A 25,114-nucleotide genomic window follows, 5' to 3' on the forward strand; every position below is an offset into this window, starting at 1 on the left:
GTTCATTGGAGATGTAGAATGGGATTCTTAATCCAAGTCCAAATAGCTGACTTAATCCCAGGATTGGGCCAAATTTTTTACTTTTTCTCATACTCATATGAATCACATTACCTTTTTTTTCTTTTTTTGGGTCTAGTTCAGGCCACGTCTCATGATATGTCCTTTAAGGGGACATTATAGTGCTTGTGTTGTTTACAAGTTTTCAATTGGCTGGGATCCTCTTCATGGAGATTACCTTTATCTGTATTGCATCTTGCCATTGCCCCTTTTGGTTCCTTTTGTGACCATATTTCATTCTAGAGTGATGAATTTTTCGCACTGTTAAAAAAATAGTTCAAATCAACGTTTTCAGTTGTGATCTAGATGTACTTGATTTGACAGTGACATACATGTAGCTGTTTTCTAATCAACAGGCCGTGACAGCAATGGTGCAACAGGCTAATACAATACATTGATCAGACAGCAGATCTTGAAACCAAGATAGAGGTTAATTAAGATACTTAACTCTGTTACTGATGGGATGGTGAATATGTGAAAGCAAACTCCATTGCAGCTTATATTCAGTCATAATCTGTTTTTGTTATGTGGTTTCTTGGTTTCTATAGGTAGTTTTGTCATGCAAATATATGTCGAAACTGAAAGAGCACGGTTGATCAAGAAACTTGCAAAAATGTAGGAAGATCATGGTCTTATAGCAGAAGTTACTGATTTGATGCAAGAAATTGGGGTTAACTAGAAGTTGACTTCTGTTGTCACTAATCATGTAATTGATTTTTCCTTGTCCAGCATTCCTATTATGGGCTTGAATTGTGGATGGAAACTATTGGATCAATGGCAAAGACGAAGAAAATTGCCTTTATATTTTAACAAATAAGGGTTTTTTGTTTAGCCTTTTGTGCACTATTACTATGATTGGTTTTCTGATTGATGGATTTTGCAGGTTTGTTTGTGCTTAGATCGCCAGGATTATGTCTGTGCACAGCACATATCCTTTCCAGGAAGATCAGCCCCAGAATGTTTGATGCAATTCCTTCCAAAGAGGAAAAAAAAAACCTAAAGAAGGTGAAAGCATTGTGGAAGAAGCACCAGCTGATATTTTGTCAATTCTAGAGTTGAAATGGATATGCTATGACTCATGATATGGTAAATTGGTGTTCTGCTTTTTCTAGTGATGTGCCCACTATCTTTTAACTGATGTTTTTGCCGATCAAGTGCCACCTAGTGTTCAGGTTGTGGTTCAAACCACGGCACATTCTCTTGTTCCTTTCTAGCTTTCGTGCAAACTCTGACGTTCCAGATGTAATTGATAGATTTGTACTCACATCTCAGTTTACCCTGCATTTATGTGGTTAACGATGTAGGTATAGGTATTGCTTGCACAACCATGATTAACTTGAGATATGTCGATGCTACAAGGCAATAGGTGAGATTCCATCAGTGAAAGGAAACCCAGAGCAGTGGACATTAGTGAAGGGAAACCCAGAAAGTGTACACCGGTGAAGCTCTTTCATTGTTAAGTCTTCACTATGTGTTTCAAGGATTAGCCGTTGATTTCGTGATTTAATTTAATGCAGATTCCAGGAAAATCTGCTGGTGCTTGGTTCTATCACCACATGATCCTATGCGTCAAGCCTTCTTAGTGCCTCTTTAGAGGATACAAATCTCTTAGAAAATTCCAATTGAGGTACCATCTATGAATTGTTGTGGGTAATTGGTCAGACATCTTGAAATATCACAATAATGTGCTATAGAATTGGTTGACCATGCCTTCGATATTTAACCACAGGTTGCTTCTGAAACAATTGAAGTTGTAGGTTATCCAATGGCCTGCTTTTTGGAGTACTTTCAAAGATGAATTTGAGAATGAGAAAAACATGCTGGAAGGTCCACCCGTTGAGAAGGCAGCGAAGTTCTTAGACAGAGAATTGTTGAACTTGGAACTTGCAGAACTGTCAATTTTCTTCTTTTCAGATCATCATTCAGATGTGACTCAATCTATTTTCTGCAGAATATTATCTTCATTTCAAAAAGTATTACTCGAGGATTACCTCGAAGAGACTTGTGGGTTATGCCTCAAAGCATTCAGCCCGATTGTGTTGAACATTTTTTTTATATTCTATATCAATGTCAATCTTTATGAATTGTTGCCTAGACCCCTCATTTAACCTGAGCAGCCTACCTGCCTTCAATCCCTGATTGGGCCATGCTTACTGGACTTGGATATAAGTTCCGAATTAGTGAAAAAGAGTTTTTGGTGCATTGAAAGCCGAGGGCTTGTCATGAATTTCTGACTAACAAATATATGTACTCTCAGCTTAGTCGATTTCTTCTAATATATTTGTTGGGGCTATAAGTGTCATTGTCTGGCATTGTGAAACCATTTCTTGTCTCACGGAGCCTGAAATTCTAATGCGCTTTTGAAGGGTGGAGGAGCTCTGCTATATTGCTAGTATCAACACTCACCACTGCATGTGTTACAAAAGCATATCTCGCTACTAGAGCTTTCTTAATGTGTTTAGAAATTCTGCATAGATGATTCACTTGAGGAAAAGAGCTCTGTTTTTGGGTTGTGTTACCACTGCTGTATGATTCACTCAAGGAAAAGAGCTCAGTTTTTTTGGGGTTCTGTTGCCACTGTTGTAGAGGGCTTTAATCAATCACATGCCTCAACTAATTAAATCAAGCTTGGATGATAGACGATATGATGATATTTATACAAGCTTGGATGATATCCTATCTACATGACTTGTTAGTTCTATATTATCATTTTAGGAAGCTGAGAAGCATCTCTCCTAAATGGTTGTTTCCAACTCCTTGGTGGCAAAGATAGACCGGTCAATGGGAGTCATCTGGAACAGATGACAAAAGACTGCAATGACATCTTGAACTTGTGGGCAAAATTTTGGGAAAGCTGCTTGATCTTGTCGAGAAAAGTTGTCACCAAATGTACAAGGAAACTATGGCTCGTATGGCTATTTTGAGAGCTTGAAGATGCTCTTAGTTGAATGGATGATCTCTCTCCCTTGAGCCCCTACTCCCTCCCCACCCCCTCCCCAAAAAAAAAAAAAAAAAACGAGAAGCTGAATGATGCTATTTCACATTGTGGTCTGAAGTGGGACCGAAGATATTCATCATAGAACTCGCGTAGCTGGCTTCAATTTGATTGCATATTTTGCATAGGGGACCAGATCTAGGCCTTGTTCCGGACTGAAATGATATACTGAACACACTGCATATGAATGTATTCTGTCTTTTCATGCTTCCTCTTTTCCCTCTCCTTTTAATAGAAGATATGTAGGCTTTCAAGGTCCAAAACTGGTACCAACGAAATAGGTATCGCCACAAGATCGGCACTCATTAAGACTGAAATAAGTGCCTCATTACTAAATTCTGTTTTGCATTATGAATTTTGCCGGCGCTTGTGAGGCTAATGAATGCTATTTGTCATTTCCTTCAAGGGACAACGTTTTTCTTGAAGTCGATACTTCAATAGGGGAGGGGCCTTCGTTCTCTGCAGTTCTAGCTCTTGCATTCTTCATCATGGAAGCTGAAAATATTGGGAAGAGGAAACGATTGGGGCGACCCTTGGTCTATTTCAGCAATAGGCAATCTACATACGTGGGGAGTTTTGTTTGTTCATCGAGAAAAAGCCTTAGGCACATCTTTAGCTTTAGCTGTGGAAGTAGTAATGCCCAATTAATAACAAGTACTTTCCTAACAAAATGAATTTATTTGTCATTTTATTGAAGAATGCCACTATGAGACTAGCTTAGCAATCAACATAAGTCAGACGAAGAATATTAGTGATTTTTAATGTTCTAACTTGTTCCTATTATTCCTATAGTCAAAGATTTGAAAATTACATCAATTATTATAAAATACACTTGAAAGTCGTTCGGGCGGTCAATAAATATTTTGGCCATTATTTAAAGATCTGTTTTTGTCATGTACTTAGAAAACTAATTGAAATTTTAAAAAAAAAAAAAAAAAACACAGCCGCTATAAAGCATTGAAAACATTTTTGTTTGGCAAAAGAAATCTTCAAAATGTTCGAAACATTTTATTTGACCAATTTTAACGTAAGAAAAGGTTTGTGATATTCATTACGGCAAGGACTAGCTAATGATCAAATCAAAATTTTCATTGATAAAAAAGAGCAATTGTTGAAACCAATCAATTCTAGTGAAAAAATTATTAAACTCTTTTTAAAATGAACGAGCCAATCATATGCTTGATGAAGAAGAACCCATGGATTATAGTTGACAATTTTCCGGCAAATTGAGCTGTACTCAATTTTGAAAACCCTAATTGGTTTTCCTCTTTTTGTTGTTTTCTTAATAGAACCTTGAATCCCATCTTCTCTCTCTTGTGTAATTCTTCAGTTTTCAATATTTTCCCAATTTTCTTAACTACCATCCTACTTGTAGTCATTTTAACCATCAGCATTTTGACAACGGCAACGTGGTAAATTTTAAAGGAGAAGAGATAAATTTTCAAAAAAAAAGAAGTAATTGAAAATTTATCATTCTTGTTTTTGGCTTTAAGCGAATCGTTCCTCTATTCTTGTGCTCATGAAGAAGGACTTTTGTTCTATTCCCGGTCGTTGGAGCTTTCAGTTAAAGCTCGAGGTTTTCGCGCCATTTCTTGGATTGGAGTGTTGTTATCAACTCATACCCCCATCACCATCTTCTTCAGCGACCGAAGATGGTCGAGCCATGCCCCAATATCCCAAAGCTCCACAACAATGGGGGTGTCGTGGGATCCGCCAGGGAGCCGCTCTCTCTGCTCAGAGTGAAGAAGCAGCTCTCCCGGAAGGCCGTCTTGCCTTGACGAGCGCCCCCACCTCTCCTCGCCGCAACGTAATACCCGGATGAGAACCAACGTAAATCAAGGGTTACTAGATCTCGTAAAGGATCTTGTACATTTTATAAATAAATAAAAAACAACCTTGACCACACCATGTAGGTTAGCTGAGGCCATTGCCACCCTTTCACTATCTTGTATTTCACATCTAGTGACATTTGGTTCAGTCATACTAGTGGAATGTGCTTTTGGAACATGGTCAATCTTGTCCATCTTGCTGGTTTCCAACAACAGATCCTTTGGAGGTGGGCACAATTTAGCAGCGGTTGTCGCTTGATCGACATATCGCTGGGAATAAGAAGATACACCAAGCTGCAACCTTTTATGAGAGGGCTCTTCTGTGTCTAATTGTGGGAAGTCTACAGAACGTGGGAGGTCTGCAGAGGTCGTGACGCCTTTACCACCTGAATTCCTGTTTAGGTTAAGACTATAACTGTTTTCGGAAGAACCTAAAACCGGATGCTTGTTTTGTTGAGCTAACTTAAGTTTCAGCTCAGATTCCCATAGAGCAATCTGCTGCCGCAAGTCCTGAAGTTCAAGATTTCTTGGGCCTACGACATGATCAGATCCATGCTCCTGGCATTCCAAGTTTTGCTGAGCATACCCAAACTTCTTCCTGCACTTCCTTGCCCAATTGAAGGTGCAGAACCAATCCCATTATTTGCTTCCTGGTTCTTCGTCTTCGGATGTATAAATGTACAACTAGAAGGCAATCTTTTGGACATCAATTATGCTGCTGATTCAAAGGACCTGTAAGTTTATGGATAGGATGAGTAGAGGTTTTAAGTTGCTGCACCAGGTCCAATGCATTTACCAGCTCATAACAATAGCAACCCCCCCCCCACCAAAAAAAAAAAAAAATAATAATAATAATAATAAATAGCGCTAAATCACAGTGCTTTCCTCGTTTGTGGATTTAAAACGTCGAAGCTGAGACGACAGGGTGTAATGCCCATGTGTTGGGTTTCAGTTGCAACTTTGTTCTCTATAAGTTTGTTTTCATTGGGGATTAGGTTGTGCGATGCATGCAGGCCTTGTAGGAGCATTATCTTGGTGAGAATTTTGTTGAACAATTGGTGGGTAAATATTTGCTAATTTCTTTGTGCTCAGCCACGCTTTTGAAGTATCTCCTTGTGCTCTGCCTCTCTCTGTTTAATTGTGAAATTTGGATCCCACTTTTCGAGTTGCTAGTTTACTGGGGTGAGCCTTACGGCAAGAATTAGCTAGTTGATTGCTGGCTTACGTATTAGTCCTAGGTGATTGTATTGGGCAACTAAATAGGGGGATTCTCAGTGTCTTGACATGAACTTCTTGGTCTGGTACCATAATTATTGAATATGTGTGACATTGTCGATTTAGTGGATGCACTATCTTGCAAATGATTTTTTTAGGGTCTGACACTATTACCTGTTGACATTAACTTTCTGCAGGTAATAAATTATTCAAGATGGCGAGATTTGGAAGAATTGCTTAAAAGATGTGCTTCTGGAACTCTTTAATGAATGAAGGTTGGCGTTTATATTCCTGTGGAAGTTTAATGGTGCTTATGTGTAAACAAAGAATGGGTAATAAGCAAAAAGTTAACTTGAGATATCCTTTCTGGCAGGGTGCTTGTATTTACAAGGTGAGTTTCCAGCAGTTAGCACTGTCACTTTCTCTCGAAAGAAAAAAAAAAGGAGATAGTAAACTCAATAGGTTGTTGAAAGATTACTTGGTAACTTAAAGGAAGCATTTACCTAAGATTCGTTATCAATAATTATCTTCCCGATCCATGAAGTCAATGTAAGATCATGTAATGTTGCATCCTATCAAGAACACTGATGGGAAGTTCTCGTAGGAAAATAATGCACAAAGCCATGGGGATAAGCTGGACATTGTGATACTATCTAGTGTGGAGGTACTAGCAAAATCTTTGATGTACTTTTACAAGATGAACCCTCCCTTTGGGTTTGAAGTAAACATGTGTGAGTGAGGATTGAAAAATAGAGATCCTTAGTCTGTGATGACAGAGAAAAGGCATATTGTTTAAGTTAAGTAGTTTTATTTTGTTTTTTCATCTTTTCAGGGTTTAATGAAGTCAGTAGTTGGTGCTTCACTTTGTTTTTATTCTGTTTAGTAGATTTTTTTTTAGGATTTGAGTTCTCTTGTATAGGGATGAATTCTTTTTTTTTTTAGATGGATAGGTATTTCCTTGGTGCCTTACTTATTATACCTTTTACACAGCAAAGAAACCAGGAAGAAAAGAAATTGAGATTGGGTGCCGGACGAGTGATTCAAAGTACTAATCAACTAAAGATGAACAATAAGTATGGGCTGTACCTCTCCATTGCAATAAGAGTTTGCTGTAGTTTCTCCCTTGTATGAATGCAGCATGTGTTGGGTTTGCTGGTGGCTAAAGGAATATTAAACAAGCAGGAGGGATTATTGCGTTCGGTCGTCTACTGAATTATTGGGGATTGAACTTTTGTCTTCCCAGCTGAAAGCACTCTTTGCCTTCCTTGTCAAGTGATTTAGTCATAATTATTTTGTGACACTGATACTTGGATATTCATATCTGTGAAGTTGTTTTTCCTGTATGTGGTTGCTCCCAAACTTTCTTGTACCAAAGGAAGCATTTACACTCCTTTGTTAAGAGCAAATTGGATCATCGAGATTAATTGATGTCCAGGTAATTGCCTTTCCATCTCTTCTTTGGGTTGATAAGCTGGTGGAAATTTTACTCTTCATTGATTGCATTTCATTGTTATGCTATGCTGAATGCCGATAAGTTCCTCTGAAATAGTCAGAGCGTTATGACTAGTGGCTATTTATTTGTTCCAGAATTTTACCTTCACAATTGTTATTAGGATTGCTATCAGTATAGGAGGCGATTAAAAAAGATACAAGTTGGTCACATCGACAATCATTCCCAGTTTGGATTAGGAGTAAGATCATTGGAGATGTAGAATGGGATTCCCAATCCCAGTCCCAAATATCCTACTTTGCCTATTTAATTAGGACTCAACTTCTTAGTAAATCAAATTAGGCCCCAATTCCTGTCGTGCATGACCCATTTTGCATCTGAAACAATATTTGAAGGCTGAACCTTCTAATTGGGGCTAACTTTGGGGATTGAACTATAAAGGGATCATAAATGAAATTGAGGGGTTGTCATCGTCCTTAATTAGATTGGATGGAGGATTTAATTATTGTTGCGGCAAGGCTGAAGATACTTTCTATACAGACTTGGGAAAGTCCATCTGCTTTCACCTCGATTAAGAAAACCCTTTTGTTGCTGGAGTTGGAAGTGAGCTCTATTTTCGTGAGAACTTGGGTTGCGGTATATGGGAGGTCTACTGTTCCTCCACAAGCTGCAATGCGGCACAATGCCATCACCTTTGTATGGCAACCATTTCTTCTTGCTGGGGACGGAATTCTTTTTTACGTCATAGCATATAACTCTTTACCTTGTCTATTTCTTTCACCCTCCTCTCTTCTTCTTTTCAATGCCATCATCTGGTTTTGCTTTCATTTTGTTTTCTTCTATACTTTTGCCATCATCAACAGTGCAGAGTCCAATGATTGTTGATCCAAAGGGTGGTCCAGTCTCAGTCGTTTGGGATCGATCTTAACAACCATTACCTTAAGGGTTTTATTTTTATGGACTCACACTTTAGCGATTGCCTCCCATGTGTACTGATTAGATCTTATACTGTCGTCCTGTGTAGTCATAATATGCCATCATGTATGAATATATGAAAAACGTGTACTCTCTTGGCAATCTCTAGAGATGCAAGAACTCAGGCCTTGCACTCATGCTGTTTGCAAGTCTTTTCAATTGGCTGGGATCCTCCTGATTTTATTTGTATTGCACCTTGCTATTACCCCTTTTAGGTCCTTTTTCTCACTCTATTTTCTTTCTAGAATGAAAATTTTTTCTTGCTGTTAATCAGATAGTTCAATTGAAAGTTTTAATTGTGTTCAAGACATAAGCAAGTAATGAATTAATTAGATGGTGGCATTCGCGTTGCTACTCTCTTATAAACAGGTTGCAGCAATGGAGAAGCAGGCTATGAAATATATTGACCAGACACCTGATCTTGAGACCAAGATTGTGCTTATTAGGACCCTTAACTCTGTTGCTGCTGGGAAGGTGAAAATGTGAAATCAAACTCTATTGGGGGTTCATGAGCAATCTGTTTTGGTTTCAGAAATTCTACAGCTAATTTCATTATGCAGCTATATGTCAAAATTGAGAGAGTGCGGTTGATAAAGACACTTGCAAAAAGTAAAGGAAGGACAGGATCTTATCGCAGAAGCTGCTGATTTGATACCAGAAATTGCAGTAACTGGAATTTAGGTTGTGGTTCAAGCCATGGCTTTATTCATCTGTCACATTCTCTTTTTCCTTTCTATCTTTATCACAACTCTGATGTTAGAGATGCACTTAATGGATTTAAACACACATCTTACCTTGAAGTCATGTGATTAATGATGTAAGTATTACTCACATTACAATAGTTACCTTGAGGTTTGTTGTTGCTATATGGCGATACATGAGATTCCATCAGCGAATGGGAAACCCAGAGCAGTGGGCACCAATGAAGCTCTTTCATATGAACCTTTGTCAAGTCTTCACTGATTGTTTTAAGGTGCACTGTTCATTCTGTGATTTAATTTGTTGCAGGGTCTAAGGAAAAATCTGCTGGTACTTAGTTCAGTCACCACGTGATGATTATGCAGTCAAGCCTTCTTAATGCCGCTTTAGAAGATAAAAATCTCTCAGAAATTCCCCAATTAAGGTACATCTTTGAATTGTTTCTAGGTATTTAATTGTATATTTTGTTGCAATATCTCAATAATCTACCATAGAATTTGGTTGGCTGTGCCTTTGTTGTTTTAACGCAGGTTGCAGCAGAAACAATTGGTCACAATGGAGGTTATCCAATTAACTACTCTTTGGAGTACTTTCAGAGATGAATTTGAGAATGAGAAGAACATGCTCGAAGGCGCACTCGTTGAGAAGGCAGCAGAAGATCTTAGACGGAGAATAAGCGAACATGTAATTATAGAACTTTGTCGTTTTTCTTGATCTCTTTGGATCATCATTTAGATGAGACTTTCTCTATTTTCTGCAGAATGTTACTTGAGGATTACCTTGAAGAAACTTGCATAGCTGTTATGCCTCAGCATCCAGGTTGATTATGTTGAACATTTATTTATATTCTTTATCAATGTCATTCTTTGACTGATTGCCTAGACCCCTCATTTAACCCTGAGCAGCCTCTCTGCCCTGATACAAGTTCCAAAAAAGTGGAAAAGAGGTTTTGGTGCATTGAAGGCCAAGGCTTGTCTTGAGGTTGAGAATTTTGTCCTCGTAGTTTTATTCTGTGAACATTGCACACTATGCTTAGTCAACTTCTTCTCATAAAATTTGTTATAGCTATAAGTGTCAATGTCTAGCATTGTGAAACCATTCTTGTCCAATGGTGCCTGAAATTTTGATGTTGCTTTAGAAGTGTGGGAGGAGCTCTGCTATGACTCACCATTTCCAGTGTTACAAAAGTATATCTTGTGATTAGAGCTTTCTTAATGTGCTCAAAAATTCTATGCAGCTGAATCATTCAACGAAAGGAACTCTGTGTTTGGGGTTCTGTTACCACTGTTGTAGAGAGCTTTAATTATTTACATGCCTTGATCTATTAAATCAGCACTATCATCTGCTAGAGAGACTGCATAATAGTAATTATACAAGCCTGTATGATATTCTATTAGCATGACCTGTTAGTTCTATGACCATTTTAGGAAGCTGAGAAGCACCTCTCCAAAATCGTTGTTTCCAAGTCCCTGGTGGGAAAGATAGACCTGCTGATGGGAGTTGTCTGTTTCCAGATGACAAAGGAGAGCAATGATACTTGAACTCGAGCTACAAATTTGGAAAAGCTCCTCAATCTTGTTGAGGAAATCTGCCACCAAATCCACAAGCAAACTATGGTTCATAAGGTTGCTTTGAAAGCTTGAAGATGTTCATAGTTGAATGAATGATCTCTCTCCCCTTGAGCCTCCCTCTCTCTCACCAAAAGAGAGGAGCTGAAGAATGTGGTTTCATGTTGTCTCTGAAATGGGGACTAAAGATGTCATAGAACTCTCGTGTAGCTGTCTTAAATGTGATTGCATATTTTGCAGGTGGACCAGATCTGGGCCTTGTGTTGGACTGAAATGATACACTGAATACACTTTCTACGAAGGAATATATTTTGATCTTTTCCATCTTTCCTCTTCCCCCCTCCTTATAATTCAAGAGTTTTTGGTTCTCAGGGTACAGAACTTGTGCAAATGGAATTGGTATCAGAACAAGATGTGCACTCTTTACAGCAGAAGTACTGTGACTTTTGTCTTCCCAGCTCAAAGAACTCTTCACCTTCCTCATCAACGGATATTAAAGGAGTCAAAATCATTTGATGACACTAATACTTGGATATTCATACGTGCTAATTTGTTTTTCCTGTATATAGTTGCTCCCAAACTTTCTTGTACTAAAGGAAGTATCTTACACTCCTTTGTTAGGAGCGAATTAGATAATGGAGATTAAACTATGTCCAAGTATCTGTCTTTTCATCTTCGCTTTTGCGTGATAATCTGGTGGAAATATTGCTCTTCATTGATGGTAGTCATTGTTATGCTATGCTGAATGCTGATAAGTTCCTCTGTATTAGTTAGAGCACTATGACTGGTGGCTATTTATTATACATATACCGGATTTTTACCTTCACTATTGTTATTAAGATTGCTATCTATATACCATGCAATTAAAAAGATGGAATTTGGTCACATCGAAAATCATTCCCAATTGAGATTAGGAGCAGAATCATTGGAGATGTAGAATGGGATTCCTAATCCCAGTCCCAAAATCCTACCTTGCCTATTTAATTAGGAGTCAATCTCATAGTAAACCAAATTGGGTCTCAGTTATCACTGTGCATGACCCATTGCACATCTAAAAATACCTAAAGGCCAAACCTGCTAATTAGGGCTAACTTTGGTAATTGAACTATAAGGGGATTATAAGTGAGAATGAGGTGTTGCCCTCATCATGAATTAGATGGGATGGAAGATTTAATTGGCGGTTGTGGAAAGGTTGAATATACATTCTATACAGACTTGGGAGAATTCATAAGCTGTTCAGTGAGTAAGAATAGCCTTCATGAGAGCTTGGGTTGGGGTAAATGGAAGGTCTGCTGTGCCTCCACAAACAGCAATGCAGCCCATTGCCAACACCTTGTCTATTTCTTTCATCCTCCTGTTTTCTTCTTTTCACTGCCATCATCTGGTTTTGTGTTTGTTTACTCTCTTCTCTACTTTTGCCCCAGATACTTCTCTAGTTAACTTTCTCCATGAGGTACAAGAGCTTCTTCAGTGATGTGCTTCTGCTGTAGTGATAATCATGCCTTTGTCTTCTGCTTTTAAACTTCATTCCCTCTTTTCAAAGATAACATACAGGTGTTAGCACAGAAAATAGATTAAGAATCTATCACTTTAGCCCTTAACTGTCTGTAGAGTCTTATGATCATAGATCCAAAGTATGGTCCAATGTCAAGCAATTAGGATCAATCTTAACAACCTTTACCTTAAGGGTTAGATTTTATATTGTAGGGATTGTCTCCCTTATGTATATTGACTAGATCATGAACTGTCATTTCGTGTAGCTGTGACATGCCATCTATGTATAACTATCTAAAAAACGAATGTGCTTGGCACATCAACATGGGAGTTGGCTCTAGGCAATCTGTTGGAATGCAAGATCTCAGTCCTAGTGCTTGTGCTCTAGAATCTAGTATGGTGGAATCCTCTAGAATCTAGTATTGTAGGATCCTCTTCAGTTTCTCACCTTGTGTTTCTGGATTGTCTCCCATGATTGGCCCAAATTTTTACTTCTTGTACTTATGTATGAATCGCATTACTTTTCCTTTCATGTCTATTTCAGGATACATTTCATGATATGTCCTTTATGGGGATATTATGGTACTTGTGCTGTTTGCAAGTTTTCAATTGGCTGGGATCCTCTTCATAGAGATATCCATATTTGTATTGCACCTTGCTTATGTCCCTTTTGGTGCCTTTTTTGACCATATTTTCATTCTAGAGTGACAAATTTTCTGTGCTGTTAATCAAATAATTCAAATCAAAGTTTTAATTGTAATCCAGACATTATCAAGTCATTGACTTGATTGGATAGTGACCTAAATATTGTTGTTTTATCAACAGGCCGTGACAGCAATGACCCAGCAGGCTATGCAATATGTTGACCAGACACCTGATCTTGAGACCAAGATAGAGCTTATTAAGACACTTAACTCTATCATCGCTGGGAAGGTGATTTTGTGAAATCAAACTCTACTGCAGCAGCTTATGTTGATGAGCAATCTGTTTTTGTTTTGTGGTTTCTATCGCTGGTTTTGTTATGCAGATATATGTTGAAATTGAGATAGGACAGTTGATCAAGAAACTTGCAAAATAAAGGAAGAACGGGGTCTTATAGAAGAAGCTGCTGATTTGATGCGATAAATTGCGTTATTGGAAGTTGACTTCTATTGTCACTAATTTTGTAATTGGTTTTTCCTTGTCCAACATTCCTATTATGGGCTTAATTTGCGGGTAGAAACTTTTGGAACAATGGCAGAGGTGGAGAAAATTGCCTTTATCCTTGAACAAGTATGGGTTTTTTGTATGTCTTTCAGCCATTATGCGCTATTGCTATAATCGGTTTTCTGATCGATGGATTTTGCAGGTTCATTTGTGGTTAGATCGCCAGGATTATGTTCAAGCACAGATCCTTTCCAGGAAGATCAGCCACCAAGTCTCTGAGGCAGATCCTTCTGAAGAGAAGAAAAATCCTAAAGCAGGTGAAAATATTGTGGAAGAATCCGTCACGTCTGGAGTTGAAATGGATATGCTACGAACTCATGTTTCAGTAAGTTGTTGTTTGTCTTTTTCTAATATCGTGTCCACTATCTTTTCACTAAATTTTTTTTGGCTATCGGCTTTATTTGTCTGGCACACACTCCTTCGTTTCTAGCTTTACCACAAACTCTAAATTTAAGATGTACTTGATGGATTTGAGCACCCATCTCAGTTTACCTTGCATTCATGTGGTTAACGATGTAGGTATTACTCACATAACAATGATTACCTTGAGACATGTCCATAAGGTGATATATGAGATTCCATGAGGGAAGAGAAACCCAGAGCAGTGGATTCGGTGAAGCTCTTTTTGATGAGGCTTTGTTTTCAATGAGTTTGTTAAGGCACAGCTGCTCATTCTGTGATTTGATGAAGTGCAGGTTCTAAGGAAAATCCGGTGGTACTTGGTTCTATCGCCACATGATCCCATGCAGTCAAGCCTTCGTAATGCCACTTTAGAAGCTAGAAATCTATCAAAAATTCCCAATTCAAGTACATCTTTGAATTGTTATAGATAGTTGGTTGTGCATCTTCTTGCAATATTTAATAATCTGCCATAGAATTTGGTTGACTGTGCCCCTGATATTTTTAACACAGGTTGCTGATGAAACAATTGGTCTTAATGGAGGTTATCCAATGGACTGCTCTTTGGAGTACTTTCAAAGATGAATTTGAGAATGGGGAAAACATGCTCGGAGGTGCACTTAGGCAGCAGAAGATCTTAGACAGATCGAGCATGTAATTACAGAACTCTGTTGTTTATTCTTATTTTGATCGGACAGATGTGACTCATTCTATTTTTCTGCAGAATATTTCTGTCATTTCGAAGCTGTACTTCAGGATCACCTTAACGAGAGTTGCAGAGCTGATATATGCCTCCGCGTCCAGATGTAATTATGTCGACAATTTGTTTATATTTGTTATCATTGTAAAATCTTTAGGAACGATTGCTTGGACCCTCATTTAACCGTGATCAGGGTCTCCGCCTGTGATCCCTGGTTGGGGCATGGTCGCCGGACTTTGATACAAGGTCCAAAAATGTGGAAAAGAAGTTTTAGTGCCTTGAAAACCAAAGGCTTGTCATGGAATTGAGAATGTTGTCTCAGTAGTTTTGATCCATAAAAATTTCTGACCGATATAAGTGTGTGCAAGCACGCGCGCTTGCATTTGGCTTAGCCAACTCCTGCTCATTAATTTGCTGTAGCTATGAGTGTCATTGTCTGGTATTATGAAATCATTCCTGTCACACAGTTGATTAGAAAACCCATGGCAAATAGCAAGAGAGAAAGAAGGATAAGAGAAGAAATAGAGAGGAGAAGAACAGAGAGAAAGAGAACATAAAAACCAAAAAAAGGGTCCTAGGTTTCTGTGTAATGGAAGCCCTACACAAATTGCGTTTACATTAATATAAATTATATATGACCACAATGCCCTCATGTGTGTAAAAGGAATAAAACCCATAAAATAAAAATTACTCTATTAAAGCAACATAACAATTTAAAGCGTGTTTGGTAACGATTCTATTATCAGGAATTACGTCTGAGTAAAAGAATGCGCTTACTAACGCACAAAATTTCTATTCTCGGGATAGAAATGCGCTTGATAGAATTGTACAATTTTATTGTTTCTTTTAATTTTAAAATATTTTTATTACATTTTTCCTTTTATCTTTTTTCTTTTCTCTCCTTCTTCCTCCCCTATGGCTAGTCACTGCCTTGGTAGCGGCCGGCAACAAGCTAGGCGACATCTAGTGAGCTCGCCGAAGGCTTGCCTAGCCAAGGTGAGGCCTAGCCTCACCGTGGCTGGGTGTGCCGGGGGCCAACGATGCTCCGGCGAGGTTGCGGGCTCTCGTCGGCCGATTGCCGGCCATGGCCGAGGGCGACGACGGCCAAAAGGAAGAAGAAGGAAAGGAAAGAGAAGAAGAGAAAAGAAAAGAAAAGAAAAGAGAAGAGGAAAGAAGAGAAAAAAATTTGTTTTTGGGAACAAAAATTACTTTTTCTACTTCTTGTTTCTGTTCCAAATCTATTCCCATAAATAAAATAAAAAAATAGATTTTTTGTTATCGGAACAAAAAATTTACCAAACATGTTTCTATTCTTTTTCGTTCCCGTAACAAAATAATAGAAATAGTTGTTCCGTAGAATAGAAATTATTTTTGCCCTTATTGTCTTATGGAGCCTAAAATTTTGATATCCTTTAGAAGGGTGGGAGGAGCACTACAACATTGCTAAAATAGCTTAGCAAGCTTTTTCAACTCGTATTAGCACTCATTATTTCCTAAGTTAAAAAAGTATCTCTCCATTAGAACTTCCGTGTTAAAAAAAAATCTATTTAGCTAAATTACTAAAGGAAAAGAGCTTTCTTTCTTGGGTTCCCCATCATCTGATGGAGAGACCATATTATTGTAATTATACACACTCGTATGATATTCTATCATGACCTATTAGTTCTATATTGACATTTTAGGAAGCTGAGAAGCATCTCTCATAAATGATTGTTTACAAGTCCCTGGCGGCAAAGATAGATTGCCCAATAAGAGTTGTCTGTTTACTAACGACAAAGGATAGCAATGACATCTTGAACTCATGGGCGACAAATTTGGAGAAGCTCCTCGATCTTGTCAAGGAAAGCCACCGAATCCCCAATGGAAACCATGGTTCACAAGGCTGCTCTGAGAGCTTGAAGATGTCTTAGTTGAATGAATGATCTCTCTCGCCTTGAGCCTTCCTCTCTCTCACCAAGAGAGAGAAGCTAAAGAATGCTGTTTCACATTGTGCTCTGAAGTGGGGACTAAATGTATTCATCATAGAACTCTCGTGTAGCCGACTTAGATTTTGTTTGCATATTTTGCAGTTGGACCAGATCTGGAACAGATTTTAGCACATGATACTCATGAGGATTGAAATGAGCACCTTGTTACCAAATTCAATTTTTTGCCGATACATGTGTTTTTCTGACATTGGGGATAACAATAGTAAAGGCTAGTGCTATTTTTTACTTCATTTCACATTGGAATATTGTCTTCAGTGGAGAGAGCTTGTTTTTTTTAGACCCAATCTTGGCTATTGGAAATTGTAGAAGCCTGTTTCTAGGGAGCTTTGTTTTAGTAAGATAACTTGCACTATTTATCTCCTCGAAAGACATAGTTTTTCTATAAGTTGATACTTTGATAGGGACAATTTCTTGTGATGTCATTTCTCTATAAACTTTCAGCCACTGGAATGGGTCTCAATGTCCATTGTCCAGTACTTTTGACATTTCTCTCAACCGTTGGCATATATGTGGGTAATACAGTGAGAAGCTTGAAGTATTGGTGAAAAGCTCCAAGTGATGAATGAATGTCATGTGACCTCTCTCTCTGTTGGTTGACTTTATAAATGTGGAAAGGGAGGACTGACAAATGATTCCATTTTTTTTTTTATCTCTTTTGGTAAATAATGATTCTTATTTGCTTCCAAGGGATTTAGTTCATCGGTGTGCGAACTTAAAACACTCATTCACATTACTTGCCATTGTCCTCGCGAATTTCAGCTTCTCCAAAGTAGCATCTTTTGATATCTCACCCAATCAATAGATGATGCCAAATGAAGTTATCTTTAAATAACCTATTTTCAATCTACTACTTGTGTTTTCCAGTGGCAAGTTAGGATTACCACGTTTTCCCCGTTAATCTCGACATTTGATTGATTTCAACAATTAATTGTTGTCTTAAATCCCCTTCCTTTTCCTTTCCCAGAGAAGATGTTAATCATTTGAACAGAAGCGGGAAAAGGGCGACTTCTATGGGAATCATGGAGTAGTTTTTGAACTATAATTTATCTTTTTGTAGATATCTTAACTCCAGTAAGTATTAGATGAGTGGCAACCCCTTATGGAAGAATGAGAAGCAACTCAAGTGAAAAGTCCTAATTTTGTCTCCCTGAAAGCTGATTACTACATTTATGCCAAGGCGCAGAGTTTTGGATACTTCATTTCTTTTAATGTTTTTTTAAAGTTAAGCGTACAAATGGGCTCATGTTGAATACGACAGTCCAAAATTTGCGTCAACACAGAGTTGATAATGAACGTCATGCTGATTGCATTTTCGAATTTTACACTTGAGTGGATAGAAGAGTCATCTCAAGTAAAAAAAACTCTAAACAAGTCAAATTCAAGAAAGCCACTCATAATCCTGTTTATTAGCAATAAGTAACTATGTTTTGCTGTTAGGATGTGTACATCATTGCCACGCCTGGGAACATTTGAGTTCAACGATGGTCTAGATCGATTTATAAGTCTCAAAGTCATTATTAGTTTGAGTTTAAGTGGACCGTAAAATGTATGTGAAGGAATTCGAAAAGTACATTTGCAACAATGACCTAGGCGGAGAGTATAAGAGGGCCTAAATAAATAAATGAAAAAAAATGGGTTGAACGGACCAAAGTGGTTTAGGCTGCGTTTGGTTCAAGATTTGCAATGGGCTTTGAGTCAAATGCAAATACCGAAAGCCCTAAGCTACTTGAGGAAAATGCGGTTGTGTTTGGTAAAAAAATTTTGTCAATGGACTTTGAGTTGAATGTGTGTTTGGTAAAAAAAACTTTCACAAGGGGCTTTGATGGGTATTATTTTTTTATTATTTTTTTTTGAAAATTCAGCTAAACCCTTCGCCGGACCGGCGAAGGGCTGCGGCCGCCGGCGAGCCAGATCTGGCGCCGGCGGCCATCGGCTGAGGTCACCCAAGGTCGGGCGACCTCCGGCGAGGGTCGCGCAACCCAGCCGAGGGCCGCGAGAGGTCGCCCGACCTCGGGCGACCTCATCAAACGGCCGCCGGCGCTAGATCCGCTCGCCGGCGGCCGTCGCCCTTTGCCGGTCCGGCGAAGGGCTGCTCCTTTTTCGTTTAAAAATAAATAAATATAGGGGTACTAAAGGAAATATGAAAAATTAATGAGGGTAGTTTAGGAAGAAATAAAATGATTTGAACATTTCCAAGGACTCCACTTTCATTTGAAAGCTCATTCAAGAGATTGTCAAACACCCTTATTTTGGCCGAAAGGGCTTTGGGAATTTGAATGAGCTTTCTAAATGCCCATCCAAACGCACCCTTAGACATCTTGGGCATAGGCTTCGTGATGTTGACGTCTTTCGTTAATAATTTATTTGGATGTTAAGCAAAAGCTTCAATTGTGCACATCTACATCTAGGGGTGAGCGGTTCCGAGGTTCCGGTTCGGTTCCGTCCAAACCCCGGAACCTACTCGGCATGTGTTCCAAAAATTTGGAACTCGGAACTCTACCCGTCAAAACCAAGAAACTGAACCTACCTCACACAGTTCCGGGTCGGTTCCAGTTCCACAGGTTTTTTTTTTTTTTTTTTCATTTTCAAATTTGAATTATAACGTACACGCATACTCTACGGTAACTTGAAAGACGAGGTCTTTTGTTCGGAATAGATTGCAAACAATCATACTAAAATCTTGCCATTGCTCTATGAGATATCGTTGACATAATAAGCAGACATAAACATAGTGATATGTCTCCAAAAGTAAAACATAACAAGAAGAACCTTGAGTTTCACAGAAGGCGTCTCTATGTCGACGGTCTTTCTTTTGATTGAATAGGAGCAAAGCTTGCATTTAAAAAGGTCTTATATGAGAAGCAGCCGAAGTCCATATCGAAAGTCCAAACCCAATGAGCCTAAATGGGTTAATGCTGCAAAAGAAAAGGTACATAAGAATGGATTAGAGAAAATGGAATCATTGCGACAACTCAAAACTTGCATGTTCAAATGATGATGACAATGAAATTAATGCAAAAGAACAGACACAAGTGTCATTGCTCACTCAAATTAAGGAAGATTATGGCGTAGCACAGGGCCCAAAAATCCTTTTTCTTTGTGAAAATCAATCCTACATGACAAATTCACTTATCTCAAAATGAATTTCAATAACTTGTGGATGCTCGCTAAATTTACTGTACTACACATCCAGGGAATAGATCAAAAGCTTTGCTCGAAATGTAGTTACAGCACACACTTTAGAATATCAAAGAGCAACTATTTCTAACAGGGCAACCTACCACTTCGCCTAAAGCTGCAAGAAATAGTAATTTGAAAAAATAAGCATCGCTGAAGATGTACAAGAGAGGAAAGCTTGGCATCTTCACGAGCTAACCGAAGACCATATTTACCGCAAGGTGCCGATCGACGCTTAATGGCATCAACAGAACATAAGATCCTAAGAGAATTGGAGCAACTACCACCTACATAAGGAAATATATAGCAAAAGATTTAACCATCAATACTTAACTTGTCTTGTGGCATCTTCACAAGCCGATCAAGACCATATTTACCCGAAAGGCCGACGAAGTTTAGCAAAAACGCATCGTGAATTCGATCAAAAGAAAAGAAAGGCCGACGAATCCACAACACCATCCTTTCCACGTAACTCATCGAACCCAAGAAACCATCCCACAATTCCCACAGCACCCAAAACCGAAAAATTCATCGAAACAGCGCACGACCCACGAAACACGTAGAAACGGACGAGCCTTAATCTAACCGGAATCAAGAAACGGGAAGCCCACGTGACCAACAATGGAGGGCGGTCGATCTTTCGACCAGAAGCAGTCGAGTCTCAGCGAGATCGAAAAGGCACATATGGGTCTAGGCGAGCGGCGTCGGCGATTGGCGTCGAGCGGCGAGGGTTTGGGCGAGCGGCGTCGAGCGGCGAGGGTTCGGGCGAGCCGCGCGGCGATCGGGCGTCCGCCAGCGCCCGCGGCGGCGGCCTCAAGGTGAGCGTCCCGGCAGCCGAGACTCAAAGCGGCGTCCGGCGGCGAGACTCAAAGCGGCGCCCGGCACCGTGACTCACGGATTTGGGCGACGGCGCGCGAGCGGCGAGGGATTGGGCGAGAGGCGTCGGCGACTGGCGTCCAGCGGGGTCCGGCGGCGGCGGCCTCCTCGAGGGCGAGCGGCGTCCGGCGGCGCGACTCAGAGCGGCGTGAGTCGTGACTGTGTGAGTGTGAGGTCTGTACTTTGAAGATTGAAATCTGAATGAAGAGCTGTGGACTGGAGATTCTTTGGAGCCCTAAACCGGTTACTGGTTCCGCAACCGGTTCCGGTTGCGGTTCCGGTTCCCGGTTCCAATGGGAACTCGGAACCGGAACCGAACTCCGGTTCCTAGAAAAAGGAACCGAAACCGGAACCGGTCCCCTAGGAACGGGAACCGAACCGGACCCTCCCGGTTCGGTTCGGTTCCGGTAACCCGGAACCATGCTCAGCCCTATCTACATCTTGACACTTATCGATGGACGTAAGTGATCGCTGACTCATTTATTTGGGGTTGTTTTTTTTTTTTTTTTTTCAGGTATTCTCAAATTCCATGCTTTTTAAGACTATTTCGGGGTAGAAGAATAAAAAATAGGGAAAATTAGTTACGCGAAATGTATGTGGATATTAGGTGTCAAATATTTATTTGATCCGAAATTACCTATGTTTGGATTGTTAATTACACAAATTCAAATCGATGTGACCGCTGCCAATAGTGACAACAAAAGCTTGGTTTAAGTTGCCTAATACAGTGATATTAGAACCGGATTGGGATGTTGGGCGTCTGATTAGTATTGGCAGGCCGGATTATTTTTCCACACCAGTTAATACTAATTGAAACAAGATCTTCAACTAATGAAATGAAATAGCGGTATTGGTTGAACTCTTTTTTGGTATTTGACTCTATTAATCATCCATCCAATCACAACCCTACACCAGGGTAATGCATTTCACACATTCTGTACATCTCACGTTAAAGGAATTTATTTAAATCTCGAAGGACGTGATTCTGACTGTACAATGTACACTCGTAGCAACAAAGTTTTACCAATGTGTTAAAGCTTCCAACTCCAAATTACTTTTGAATTTGTCTATGATACAACTTGATGAATTTTTTTTTTTTTTTTTGGGGATAGTGAACTAGGAGTGTGCAATAAGAACTGCTTGAACCGAAAATCAATTAGACTAGTCGGTTTTGAGTGGTTTCCAAAAGCATCAGTTCAATTTCCAGTTTCGTAAAATTGGAACTAGTGACAGTCAAGTTTTCTGTTTTATGGTGAGAATCGGACTGCCCAAACTGAATCGATTTTTTCATTAAAAAAAATAAATAAAAAAACGTATTTTCTTTATCTTCTTCATCTCCATGGAGTCTCCAGCTCTGTACGTAGGGCTATTCTCCCACCCAGCGCAAAGCCACATGCTTCCGCAGCTGGGCGCTTCCTGCTCTCCCTCCGCGGACTCAGCCTCAATTGTTCGTTTTGAGCTTTGAAAATTTGACCATTGTCATCTTCATTTTTGTATTTTCAACTTGTTTAGAGATTGCGTTGCGGGTCCTGAATTTGTTCTCTCTTTTACTTGCACGAAGCGACGGTATCTCTGGCCCGTGGAGCTCCTTCACTGAAAGAGACATCTTTTGCCTCAAAGCACGTGTCTCCCACAGAAAGAGATGTTGGCTCCACTTCGCCGGCCGGCCACCCCGGCCGGGTTACCCAATGGGAAGCTTATCCCATACTACTCTCCCCTCACTTGCCTGTAAATGGCTTGTGAGGAGGAGTTCCAAGGATCTTCTATTCGGGAAAGAAGTTTAAAGACCTCGCTAGGTCTCACTTTGAAGGGTATATTAGTCTATAAAAATATAATCGGAAAATTAGAATATAGGGCCATTGATCGAAAAGACGTTCCTGACGCCGATACAAACGTAATCGGCTGCAAATGTTCGCGAGTTTTTCAATCACCTGCAGCCCGTGTGTACTTCGCTTCGAGGTCTAAATCCACTCCTCTCCGGACACCCCTCCGTCCACGCCCTCGCCCTCCCCACCCCCCGGCGTACATCAGGAGCCTCTGCGAAATGAGAAAATGCGAAATCGGTCACTTCGACAATGTCCCCATCATCTCCGCCCTCCACCTCCCCCTCTCCTGGTGATTCACCTCCCACCTCAACCCTCCATTGGCCATCCTGACTTCTTCCTCGACTTGGCTGTCCACTGGTCCCATTGGACCACCCGAGGACCGGTCAGTCTGATTTCAAGACCAGGTAGTCCGTTCCCAGTTCCCAAAATGAGAAACTGATCCTCTTAATCCAATTCTCAGTTTTTAGGTGGAAGCGAATTGAATTAAGATCCAATCACCTCTATAGCGAACATACCGGATTTCCTTTTACTCGTTGGATTTTGATATTATAATGATCGGGTGTGGTTAGTAACTCACATACTAAGCCGTTGAGCTCTTCTATATCCTCTGGTCATTTCGGGTTCTGAAGGAGCTTACACTTTTGCTAAGAAAAGAATACTTTTAGTGGAGAACCTATTGTCGTAGAATGTCAACATGAAATAAAAATTCGACACAAAATGAAATTAAAAGGCAAATGACACCACTGAATAATTATTTGACTGTAGAGAACCCACAAGCCGAGAGTAAAGAATAAAATCTATGTAAAATTTAAAAAAAAATTAATTTAAAAGAGAGATAAAAGCTTGAGTGAGGAGGCGATGACTAGATAATCTCCACGTATAATGTACCATAGCGAAATCTAGTTTGAGAAATTTGATTTTGGAAATATTTATTTTGAGGGTTAGTTTTCTAGAGGAATCTCTTTTGAACAAAAAAAAAAAAAAAAAAAGTCAAATTGTAGATTGAAAATAATGAAATTTCCTTATTTGAATATCTAAACATTTACTAACACTAGGAGGGTGTGAGTATTGCCTGTTGGTTTTCTTTTTGATTTTTTTCTTATTAATAGAACGAGCAGGTCAAGTCGTGTTGGATCTCAAACTTCAATCAAAGCCCTTGCTGTTCTCTCCGTAAAAGCACGTCGTCTTGTTGGAAGCAAAAGCAGTGGGGGTCATATTCATAAGGTTGATTTATAGAGTTGCATATGCACGAGTTAGAAGCTTCAAATCTATGGATATAATTGTTACCATATTATCTCAGGATGTTAATCACAAAATTTCAATTGTTTCAGTTGGGGCATAGTGGTATGGCGTTAACATGTATTCCCCAATGTAAACCCACGATTTTACCAACTCGAGAGGAGCCAACTATAATGTCTCATGAGTTTGTGAAAGGGACAAAAAAGGGAGTCGATAGAATCACATTATTTACGTAATGAGATGGATTTAAATTAACACTGTAACTTAATTAGTGATTGATCATGTAAATAAGATCGTCGTAATCGCTTAACTTGCCCAAGTAAGGATTAACAAAACCTCTCTCATTTATTATGAATCGATTGTCAGTTGACTTGATAATGCAATATCTATATATTGTAGATTTTCCGGTAATTGTTGATATATCATGTCGTACTATGCTCATAGACTTGTATCTCCATTCAGATTAGAACACAAAGTTTCACCCAGGTCTCGTCTTTCGTAAAATATGTTCATCTAGTCTCCAATTGACCTTAGGCAGCACCAACAATATTAACTCTATGCACGGATTTGGTGGTCGATTTTTCTAATTAAATAAATTTCTTCCACATACCATCATCATTCGGCGCTATCATGCGCGAGCAGGGGCCGCTCATGATTTTACAAAAATCGGATCGGTCGTGGTTCCCGTACATCCATCGTGGAAAGAGAGAGTGGGCATTATCACAATCTAATTATTATTAAACTAGGAGCATGCGCTTTACCATCTAGTCGGAGGAGAATATGCTTTACCGATACTGCAGTTTATTTTTTCGACCACAAAGAAAAACTGGGAGCATCGGTATTGCTGATTGGTTTTTTTTTCTATTTTTTAATTATTTGAAAAGGCAAGTCGCGTCAAGAAGCCCATCACGTATTAGGTAGGTTCCACGCACCTTCCCGGAATTTACGCCTGCAATAATTACCCATGCTTTTTATTTTCCAATTGTATTATTAACAGAAAAAGCGAGTCGCGCTCGCTTCCAAACAAAACGCCTGCGTGGGCTCTGCACACCTCCCGCACGATGCTGTGGAAATTAGCTCCTGCAATAATTGCCCTTTCCGTGCAACATGAATCGCAGCGATTCGGTCAGTTGAAGAGTCCTGGACCGTTGGATGGCAAGAGCTCAGCTTTCTCAAGTTCGCATGTGAGAGGGTTGTGCGTTGGTAGTTCAAGTCGAAAGCTGAGAATCGGTAGAGATCACAGCAGCGGGTGGTTCGTTGTTTGTTTGAGCACTCCTCAGGTAATCCGCGACCCCTTTCTCCTCTCATCTCTCTTTCCTATTTTGATTGCTCCATTTTCTTCCGACGAGCTTTGTATCTGAGTTCGGAGATACACTTTTGCAATTTCCAGATCTGGGATTCCATCTTTCTCTTCTTTTGAG

The 25,114-nt window shown here is 39.6% G+C and overlaps 1 protein-coding gene and 1 pseudogene across 1 annotated transcript; both read left to right on the forward strand.

The window, feature by feature from the left end:
* The first annotated feature begins 8,035 nt into the window (after positions 1-8,035).
* Positions 8,036-10,761, forward strand: LOC120293974 (26S proteasome non-ATPase regulatory subunit 12 homolog B-like). The gene is made up of 5 exons (XM_039313812.1): positions 8,036-8,242; positions 8,891-8,995; positions 9,586-9,644; positions 9,751-9,904; positions 10,648-10,761. Exons 1-5 carry the CDS (start codon positions 8,036-8,038, stop codon positions 10,759-10,761), a joined length of 639 nt encoding a protein of 212 aa, XP_039169746.1.
* A 1,188-nt stretch (positions 10,762-11,949) lies between these two features.
* On the forward strand, positions 11,950-16,486 carry LOC120293975 (annotated as a pseudogene).
* The last annotated feature ends 8,628 nt before the right edge of the window (positions 16,487-25,114 follow it).

This window comes from Eucalyptus grandis, chromosome 5, assembly GCF_016545825.1.
Source record: "Eucalyptus grandis isolate ANBG69807.140 chromosome 5, ASM1654582v1, whole genome shotgun sequence".
Lineage (NCBI taxonomy): Eukaryota > Viridiplantae > Streptophyta > Magnoliopsida > Myrtales > Myrtaceae > Eucalyptus > Eucalyptus grandis.